We start from the raw sequence: 11,173 nt of genomic DNA on the forward strand, positions 1-11,173 counted from the left end.
ATGGGCAGCCATCCTAAGTAGCTTTTCTATGTAATTAGCAAGTTCTTGGAAGTTTGATTAATTTGTCTGCCCTGCCAACAAATTAAACATTCACACGTTTACGAAGTTTGTCACTTTGTCCCATACTGAATGCACGATTGAACAGTCAATTTAATGACACAGCCTACACAGTCGATCATCAAAGAAGATATCCTATCGACGCAGCATAAAAATGTGTGACCGCCAAACGTCTACTTTTCGCTAGCTTTCACTACACCCTTGTGTTGATTTGTTAGAAGTGCGGCTAGTTCAGTAAAGTTGGAAAGACATTCACAGATTCGAACTTCCGGCATCAATTACTCTTTAGAGAAATGTTATTAAATCACAAATAACGCATCTTTTGCACAGTAAGGTAAACAACGAGCTACCAATTCATTTTCATCAAAACGGGCCGTCCTCCAACCTAAAGAAATAACATTTGTCTCTACGAGAAGCCGGCGGTGAGAAGGCAGTAAGACGAGAGCTTAGGGACCGTCTACAAACTATGACACCGAAAAAGACATTCGAACAAAAATATGTATTTATTTAATGTTTAAATAAGGTAGTGTTTCCAAACTTACCTCAATTATAACGTGTCATCTGCTAGTTGTACTACAGCACTTACTTTAAAAAAATAAGCATAATCATAATTTTGGGGAATACGTTTTGCCAAAAACATTTAATATATTACATATAAATGAAGAGTAATGTCTCTGAAACTACTCCACACATAGAAGCCACCCTGCTGGTTGTAGTACAGCACTTACTTCTGAAAAATAGGCATATACATAATTTTGGGTAACATTATTTGCCAAAAACATTTAAACTTTTATAATGTAAATACAGTTGTGTCTCTAAACTTACCTCACACATAATTAGTCTTCTGCTGGTTGTACAACAGCACTTACTTTTCCAAAATAGGCATATACATAATTTTGGGGATTTGTTTTGCCAAAAACATTCTGTCTTAAAATGATTGTACTTGCTCTGAAATATATTATTGTTGCTTGCTTTTTCCACAGGAACACTCTTGCACTTTTGAGGTTCTTGCTGTTGAATTGTAACTTGTTTAACTACATGCTCTTATTGTTCTTCCCTTTGGGACTTATTTGGTTTCTTAATGAATGCTTCATGTTTGGCTACCCGCAATGTGTGGGGCTATCTCGTTGTTATGATCAGTAACCTATGCACTTTTGTAAAACTCTCTTGGAAGTCGCTTTGGATAAAAGCGTCTTCTAAATGCATAAAAAATAATTGGGGTGGCAGTATTTTTTATTGGGGTGGCAGCTGCCACCCCTTGCCAACCTTAAGATCCGCCACTGTCTACAGGTATAAACAAGTTAAATTTATGACTTTTTAAGACCTTTTAATACCACTTCCAAATGAAATTAAAGACCAAACTTACGATGGAAATACAAACCAAAAGTGGAAATATACTGTAATTTTTCACTGATGTCTGTTCAATACGAACAGTATGGTAAAGTGACATAATCGGTTGAGTTTAAGAACATTGACTAAATGTGTGTAATGCGAAAGGATAACACACAAATGTAGTTGCTATCCTAAATTATATTTATTATTACACTATGGTGGAAATGGTGGAGCAGAAACTAGCAATTCCATGAATCCCATGGAACCAAATGCAAATGTGGAGATGTACTGATGTGGATCACAAATCATCCAAGAAAGAGTATTTCTCTCAGGTCAATAGTATATCACTTGAACTGGTTTCATCACTTAAGACACTCATCAGCAGCTTGGCATGCTGGGACATTGAAAGGATTAAACATTTAGACTTTCATTAAAGTAAAACATTTTTGGTTGTTCCTTTTTCATCAATGTCCTCAAAAAGGCAGTCTGCAGAGCCAGAAGACACAGTAGTCTGTGGGGTGACTGTCTGTCTCTGGAGGGCTGGCAGGCAGGGGCAGGCCAGCTGGATGAAGCCGTCTTGGGGTCAGTGCTGAAGAGACGCTGTCCAGCTAGAGAGGGGTAGTCTAGCGAGGGGTATATACATGTATATATATACATATCCATATATATACATATATACATCCTTGATATATCCAGGTCATCATTCTGCTGGACCTTTTGATACGTTAAAAGCGGCGTTTGATACGGTTAACCACCAGATCCTGCTCTCCAGACTTTCTGATATGGGCATCACTGGCACTGCACTCCAGTGGATCTCATCCTACCTGTCGGGAAGATCCTACCAGGTCTCCTGGGGAAGCAAACTGTCAGGCCCTCGCCAGCTCTCCACTGGTGTCCCACAGGGCTCTGTTCTTGGACCCCTCCTCTTCTCTCTGTACACCACCTCACTTGGACCAATCATCACCTCCCATGGCTTCTCCTACCACTGCTACGCTGACGACACGCAGCTGTACCTGTCGTTCCCCCCGACTGATCCGGGGATCTCAGCTAGGATTGAGACCTGCCTCACAGACATCTACGCCTGGATGACCGAGCACCACCTCCAGCTGAACCTCGCCAAAACAGAACTTCTCATCATCCCGGCTAAACCCTCCATCTCCCACAACCTGTCAATCACCCTGGGATCTGCGACGGTGACCCCTTCATCCTCTGCCAGGAACCTCGGGGTTACCATGGATAACGAGCTTTCCCTCACGGCCCACATTGCTGCAGTCTCCCGGTCGTGTAGATTCACACTATACAACATCCAGAAGATCAGGAGATACCTGTCTGAGCACTCCACCCAGCTGCTAGTCCAAGCACTGGTCCTGTCCAAGTTGGACTACTGCAACTTGCTGCTCGCTGGTCTCCCAGCATGTGCAACCCGCCCTCTTCAGAGGATTCAGAACGCAGCGGCCCGCCTGGTCTACAATCTACCCAGACGCTCCCATGTTACCCCGCTCCTCATCTCCCTCCACTGGCTACCCATCAACGTCCGTATCAGATTCAAGACCCTGGTACTGACCTTCCGAGCAGTGAACGGGACCGCACCCGACTACATCAAGTCTCTCCTGCAGCCTTACACCCCCACCCTTCACCTGCGGTCTTCTTCAGACAACCGCCTGGTGGTCCCACCGCTCAAGACCGCCCAGTCCCAATACAAGGTCTTCTCCTGCCTGTCCCCCCAATGGTGGAACCAGCTCCCCCCCTCCATCAGGGACACTGACTGTCTCTCCACCTTCAAGAAAAGGCTCACGACACACTTGTTCCGGGAGTACAACGGTATTTAGGAATGGTTTGCTGAACCAAATGCTAGTTTCCTCTAGGATCACAATGACTCTTGCTTAGAGACTTGTTACTCTTGTTGGTTAGTGGCAACTGATTTAAACTGTTGTATTCGCTGCAAAATATTCTATTTTAGTTCATCTTATTTTTTATTTTTTACTGCTGCTGCTTTTCTACAGGTACACTTGCACTTAGAGATTCATGTTGTTTAAATTGTAACTTGCCTAACTACATGCTCTTATGGTTCTTCCCTTTGGGACATATTGTTTGTTTGTTCACAATGTGTGCTTCTTGTTTTGGCTACCCGCAATGCTTTGGGGCTATCTTGTTGTTATTATCAGTGACCTATGCACTTTGTAAAGCTCTCTCTTGGATGTCGCTTTGGATAAAAGCGTCTGCTAAAAATGAATAAATGTAAGACAGTGGGTCAGAGGACCAGCCTCTTATCTCGATTCCCAATATCGAACAAAAATCAGATAATGCATTCAATTTTACTTAACATTTTTACTTACTAAATGTTCAGTCTCAAATCATGTTTTAAGGCACCACATATATTTTTACACTTTAAGTATTTGTTGTAGTACAACCACCTTCTCTGGAGTATTTTGTCAGACATTTCTCTATGTAATTATGACATATTTCTTGAGATAAATATACCCAAAAATTATGCATGTCTATTTTTGAAAAGTAATCATTATAGTTCAACCTTTAGGTGAGTATTACATGTTTTTAGCAATAAATATTCCCTTAAATTATGCATATGATTATTTTTTGAAAACTACGTGTTGTAGTACAATCAGCAGGTGGCTTGCCATGTGTGAGGTAAGTTTAGAGACACAAATATATTTAATTATTAAAACATTAAATGTTTTTGTGAAACAATATTCTTCAAAATTATGTATATGGCAATTTCTGAAAAATAAGTGCTGTAGTACTGTCTATGTATGGAGTAGTTTTGGAGACATTACTTTGTTTATATGTCATATATTACATGTTTTTTTTTAACAAAAAATATCCTTAGCCTACTCCTTATGAGCATGTTTGGGATAGGCACGTAAGAAATGCTGATGGTTTTGTTTTTTGCTCGATCGTTGCACTGTCCAGTTCAGTGGCTAACAGTTAGCCTGATCGCTCTCACTTACATTGACACTGATGGACAAATTCCTCATGGAAAAATGTGTACCCTTTATTTATTTTGTTATTTTTTGTGACAAAGTTTTACTCCACCAGTCTTGCAACGTCAGCAAATGTAATTGTTGGTAAATCTGTGAGCGAAGTTGTGAAGACTCTCAGAGAGTCTCGGATCCATTTTCTTCTGATGTGTTGACGCTTGACAGTAAGTCTAAAAAAATATAAAATGTTTTTGGCAAAACATATTCCCCCAAATTATGTCTATGCTTATTTTTGAAAAGTAAGTGCTGCAGTACAACCAGCTTCTATGTGTGGACTCGTTTTGGAGCCATGCCTATTCGTTTATATGTAATATATTAAATGTTTTTGGCAAAACATATTCCTCAAAATTATGATAATGCTTTTTTCTTAAGTAAGTGCTGTAGTACCAATAGCAGGTGATACGTTATAATTGAGGTAAGTTTGGAAATACTACCTTATTTAAACATTAAATTACATATTTGTGTTGTATGTCTTTTTCGGTGTTGTAGTTTGTAGACGGTCCCTAAGCTCTCGTCTCGTCGACCAATGTTATTTCTTCAGGTTGGAGGACGGCTCGTTTTGATGAAAATAAATTCGTAGCTCGTTGTTTACCTTACTACGATACGATAGATGCGTTACTTGTCATTTAATAACATTTCGCTATAGCGGAATTGATGCCGGAAGTTCGAATATGTGAATGTCTTTCCAACTTGAACTAGTACGTGCGGCTTATTATTTGGACTGTACCAGAGAATGTCTAATATAGACAGAACTGCCACTCTCGGGAAACTTCCGGGTTCTGAACTGGTTGAAATTCCATGTGAGGGCGCTAACGAGCGAGTGCAGAATGAATGGAGATCTATGGAGCGGTACCCCTCAAAATCCACTTTTCTCAGGATATAATTTTTTGTCCAGTAATTTGAATTCTGAATTCGAAAGGGGAGGCCAAAAAAATACACACTGCCGGGTTTTAGATTTTTTGAAAGTCGCCTTTCTGTTCTAAAAAGCTTTTGAAAATGTCATTGACGTCATATACATCGTACGACCAGAGCTACTGTTTGACGGCAAGCTCTGGTCACTTACTTTTTTCTCTCAGGGCATCGACAACACAGCTGACAGGTTAGGCTCTCCCTGTCAATACACATGCTTGAAAGAGTTTTGGCTTGCTAATGTTGTTGCTAATGTTGCTAATGCTCCGACATTCTGATTCCGCTTCGGATGCCATCAAGCGGGAGCTCTGATCGTATCAGTCCTTTACTAACCAATCAGCATTCAGTAGCAGAATGCTAGCGTGTTATGTGCAACAACGACTCACCATGTAAGAAATCAAAAGGACATAAGTACTCGTTCATTCAATTTTCGACCTATAATCCATGTTGAACATGCACAAACTACAATCAAATCGGAGGTTTTTCAACGACAATCAGGCGAAAGAGACAAATTTAGCCGTTTAGCTCCATAGACTCCCATTCAACATGCACTCGCTCGCGATCACCCCCAGTGGAATTCTGGTGGAACTGCAGCCAAATTCGGTACAATGGGGTTTAATAGGGAGTGGCAAGGCTCTCCTTAAACAGGCTCTGACTGTACCAAATGTGACATAGTGACGAAATGAATAAAGTTTCGACATGACAGCGTAAATATTTGATTTAAGTATATATGTACATTACAATTACGTACAATTATCAGACACGTGCTAAACTGTTTGCAACAAAATGTGTGTACAAGAATTTTTTGGTACACGAACCCCTAAATTCGTATGACGTAATTTTTCAACATGGCCGATTCAGGAAACACAAACAGAGAAGTAGATAAGGAACATATTCCTTATAATAGTAAAGCCAAGCCAGTGTCATATGAAAACATGCGGGGAACGAGTCATCAAAACACGCCGGAAAGCAGAAAAGATCATTTTCGAAAGCTGAGTACGTCGGAATATTGTGAAAAGCTGCAAGGATGGATGTGGCAGTACTACACAGGATATGTTAACTGGCAAAGCTGGCTATCTGTCTCTGCTATGTCGTCGCCTCCTTATTTACCACAGTCAACGAACGAGACATCGACTTCACCACTTTGGCCAGCCGATTTGTCCAACTTCGATGCGCAAAACTGGTTCAATAATCCATTTGGGTTACCTTTATCGCCCTATCCACCTACCTTCGTTACACCTGGTAGCCACACAGGCGATACTATTGGCAATGGACCTGTGCCAGCTTCAGTGCCCACACAACCGCAGCAGCAACATCAACAAAACGGCAATGCACAACGACCAGGTCAGAATGTTGTCTGTAGGCTACGTTCAAAAATATTCGTTTTCAACTCATTGATATGCATGTCCAAGTGAAGTAGCTTACACAACTGTAGTTTTAGTAAACGTTGCCTAGCCAAGTGTAGACTATGCTAACTTTTGCCTTATGTCCCCCAAGGTCGAGAATATAGTATTCCTTCCCCTCTGCAGAGGTTCCTTGCGGAAATGGTGGATTTTTTCATCCTGTTCTTCATCAAGGCCACCATAATCATCAGTATTATGCACCTGAGCGGAATGAAGTAAGTACAGGAGTTGAACAGGATACAAAATAAACACACAGCAAGCAGAATGGGAGAAAAGGCAACTATACTAAAATAACCAAGTCATTTTTTATCATTGTGTTCATAGGGATATCTCCAAGTTTGCCATGCATTTCATTGTGGAGGAAATAGATGAGGACACATCCATGGAAGAGCTACAAAAAATGATGCTTGTTGCACTTATTTATCGGATATTGGTGTGTTTCTATGAGGTATGTTAACTTGTATTACAATTAGTATCAAATGAAAATCTTGCACCATAACATGACATATCCTACCCGCATCTAAATAATTGTTCTTCATGAGCCAATGTTCCAGGGTAGTCAGTGTTTTAGCTTCTAGCTCTTCTAATGACGATCATGTTCCTTGTGCTCCAACAGATTGTCTGCATATGGGGGGCAGGGGGTGCCACACCAGGGAAATTTATCATTGGCCTCAGGGTGGTCACATGTGACTCATCAGTCTTGCTTCAACCCAATCGGGTCCTCGTTGTACCAGCGACAAACGTCTCCCTGACCGCGTAAGTAGTGACTCACAAGAAACCAACCTGTTCTCATTTGAAATAGTGGAACGCTTAGGCTTGCTGTTGTAAATGCCTCAGTGCAATTGTAACAGGTCATAGTCGCACTGCTCGTCAGTCCTCCCGACCTTTCCACTCACTGGTACTCGATCCCGGGACCTCTGACTTGCAAGCATGACTACTAGACAACTACGCCAACTAAAAAGCTAGCTAGTTTTTGTTGTTGTTGCTTTTTGCTTCAACAAAAAGCTAGCTAGCAGGTGGATTGTATTTAACCTTAAGGAATGAGTTTAACCAATTCACATTGGTTACACATTTTCATTCTGTTTTTTTTTCATGTCCTCCTCAGCTCGACTGTAAGAGCCCTGAACAAGAACTTCTCCATCGCCTTCTTCTTCCCAGCCTTCATCACACTGCTTTTCTTCCAGCACAATAGGACTGTGTATGACATGGTGGCCGGCACCATAGTCGTCAAGCGCACAGGGGCGAGATGACCTCATGGTTAGAGTTAAGGTTAATGTCTAATGCTAGTTCACGGCTTCCTCCAAAGCTTGAGTCTAGCACAGCGAGATGTGAGTTATGAAGGCTGCAAGGGGAATTGCTCTGCAACAACACTGAAGAGGCAAGCTAGTCTCTTAGACTCGTACGCTCTCGTAAATCGGACAATTTTTCTTCCATTAATGGTATTTAGAATAATTTCTTTCTGAAATTGCTGCTTGATTTGTTTTTGTGGCAAACTGCTATGGCAACCTGAAGGGGTCATGATACAATTTTTTATGCAAACGGTATTATCAGTGAGAAATGATGTATTAACAAATCAATTTGATAATTTTGTTTGATTTTCCACCTGAAGCTGTGAAACCTGTGCATGATTTTGCAACTCTAAATGGTTTTAACTCCTAATAGTGCTGCATTTTATTACTAAATATGTATTTTCTTGACATTTTGAAAGGAAGACTCATGTTAATTCTCAAATGTGTTACCAAGGTTACAGTTTAGACCATTGCTACCAAATATTATGGCCAGATTTATAAATCTTTTTTCATACATTCAGCTCAAGCGCTTCATACAGTATAAATGTGCCATCGTAGTGTTTGATATGCCTGTTAAGTCTAAGAGTGAAAGCATGCTGTTCTCTATTGCTTTAAAGCTGTTTTGAAATTTGAAAACCAATTTTACCGCTCTATGCTGTGAGGCCTGTGTTGGGTTAATTTTAAAGTATTTTATTTATTTAACAAGCAAAGTTTGTCCCTAATGACAACTATAGCCAGTACACCTTAACAGCCTCACGATAACAGGTGATGATACAAGCAGAAAATGTCAAATTTGCCTTACAGTGTTATGATTTTGTAAATTGTATTTGTCTTTGTGCCATCGGTACCAATAAATTGTTCTTTAGGGACAATTTGTAGATTTAATCAAACTGATGTGATATTTTGATGTCAATGTGATTCGGTGTTTGTAGTAATGTAAGCACCTTCCCTTCCCATCATTCCATGCAAGATGAAGATGCTACAGGATATATGGAATTTATTGTTTTTATCAATTCTGATTTTCCGGTTGGTAATGGTACATATAAACTCTGTGATAATCAAACAATTTCCTAAATCCAGGATTCAGTTTTTACTTAAATTGCTATGTGAAAGGACATTAATTATTGCTTACACATTTCATGTTCAAGGTCTTTGTCATAAACACATGGTAGACAATGCACACAGTGTAATGAAATGCACCCTCAATGTCATAGGTATGAAAAAGAAGAAAAGCACTGAAGTTTTACCTACCTGTTACCTGTTATCTACTAAGTTTTTGCTTGCAATGTACATCGGATACTTCCACTATGTTAGGATTACTCCATGGCAGTGAGCGATGGAAACAAGGTTTTGAACAAATGTGCAGTCTGGTCTACCTACTGCCTGAATACGAAGAGAAGGGCACATCCCAGTGTTTAAGCAGTGTAAGTACATGTCTGTTAACTGACTGTAGTAACATCAGAATCCTTTTGATGCTGAATATAATTTTTTGGAGCAGCCCTACTCATTTAACCTGTCATGTTACCAATGACTGCCACCCTGTGTATTATAAGAGCTCCAGGACACTAAGGCTACTCAAAACCAATACCCTGACATATTTGTCCCAGTGTGTGCTGCCATGTGTTCTGCCATTCTTTCTGAAGTGAGTATTGGAGCTTAGTATCCATTGCCCAGATTGTTGGCATGTGTTAGAGTGGTGATTGTGTTAGTTTTGACTAAGTGGCAGCCGCTGCTGACAGACACAGATGGTGTCTTCAGATTACAGCTCCGCCTCCTCTGATGCTGCCGCCATGTCGCCATGGTGGGCATGGCGACAGTGTTGCTGCGCGAGGAGCCCCTTGCACACCCCACCATCTCCCCTCGCCACAACTGAAACCCTACGAAAGGACTAATTCACGAGCATCTCTATCAGTGTCCAGTGAAGCTGACTGTATCTGCTCGCCTCAGTCATTGATCCCCTCAGGGCCTGCAATCAATCCTCCATGTAGGGGAACGATCTCCTTGGGACTGGTTATGACGTAAACCCCACTTTAGAACAAAGACTGTCAAGTACAATTTGTGCATGCATGCACTGTAGCGTGGCAATTCATATAGCATTTTATAAAATACAAGCTGAATATTAAGCATGCTGTTGAGGAAGGATACTACACACACAAGCAGACACACATCCTAATTGATCTGAGGAAACTAGTGTGTGTGACTGATCTGCAGACATGCCTGGGAACATCTACACATTGAAATATTATAATTTATTAGCCAGTTAAAGTTGTCAATTATGCACCATTTTTATTTACTGTTAGTAATAAATAATGAATAAACACATTTTCCAGTATGCATGCCCTGTACCAGATACATTTTTCCCCTCATACATTTCCTGTCAGATAAGCTGTAAAAAGAGAGCCTCTCTATTTGGTTCCTGATTAGGAAATCTATACCCCCCCCCCCTCCACGATAGATGGTTGGAGGAACTACTGGGTGTCCTTACCTCTTATACTTGCAGCACTGCATGGCCTAAAACAGATAGTCAATTATGGATATAGAGGCAAATACATTATAAATGATATTTTAACTTGTACCTATTTTAACATGTACCTGTAGATTTATATTGATGGAAGATTCATAATTTTGTTTTTTGTTCTTTCTGTCATTAAACACCTAGAGTTTTGTCTATTGAAGCTTTGTTTTGTTTACTATGGTCTGGACTATATAGTGTTATGACACTCCAGAGCCTGTAATACCGTGAAGCCTGAAGACATGTACCGCTGGAGCTTAACGACCGAACCTTACAGCCACCAATATGCAGTAATGGAGGCCCTTCTCTCATTCACATCACTAAAACCTAATTCAGTCTCTCTTCTTTTTTGAGGGACAAGAAGGGGTCTGGTGCAGAGGCTGATAAGTGCAGAAAGACAGACATTGTGAACAGATACTGAAGACCAAGGCACAGATAAACAGCCTGATTATATGTCTACTAAAGATAATGGTCTTGAGAGGTGCTTGGCATTGTTTGACTTGGTATTGACCAGCTTGGCCCGTCTGCAGCTCAATGATACAATTGACTGGTAAAAAGATGCCACTGTTTACCAAACAGCACGCAACCACAACATTTCCAAACTTTTCAAGAGAGAGAGAGAGAGAGAGAGAGAGAGAGAGAGAGAGAGAGAGAGGCATGCAGGCAGGCAGGCAG

The 11,173-nt window shown here is 40.7% G+C and overlaps 1 protein-coding gene across 1 annotated transcript; it reads left to right on the forward strand.

The window, feature by feature from the left end:
- Positions 1–4,913: 4,913 nt before the first annotated feature.
- On the forward strand, positions 4,914–9,053 carry LOC146300562 (protein FAM8A1-like). Its single transcript, XM_084703856.1, has 5 exons — positions 4,914–6,638; positions 6,792–6,912; positions 7,022–7,145; positions 7,314–7,453; positions 7,803–9,053. The coding sequence occupies exons 1-5, from the start codon at positions 6,143–6,145 to the stop codon at positions 7,945–7,947; spliced, it is 1,026 nt and encodes a 341-aa protein (XP_084559982.1). The 5' UTR covers positions 4,914–6,142; the 3' UTR covers positions 7,948–9,053.
- Positions 9,054–11,173: the final 2,120 nt, after the last annotated feature.

This window comes from Hypomesus nipponensis, chromosome 2, assembly GCF_054491055.1.
Source record: "Hypomesus nipponensis isolate SF chromosome 2, ASM5449105v1, whole genome shotgun sequence".
NCBI lineage: Eukaryota > Metazoa > Chordata > Actinopteri > Osmeriformes > Osmeridae > Hypomesus > Hypomesus nipponensis.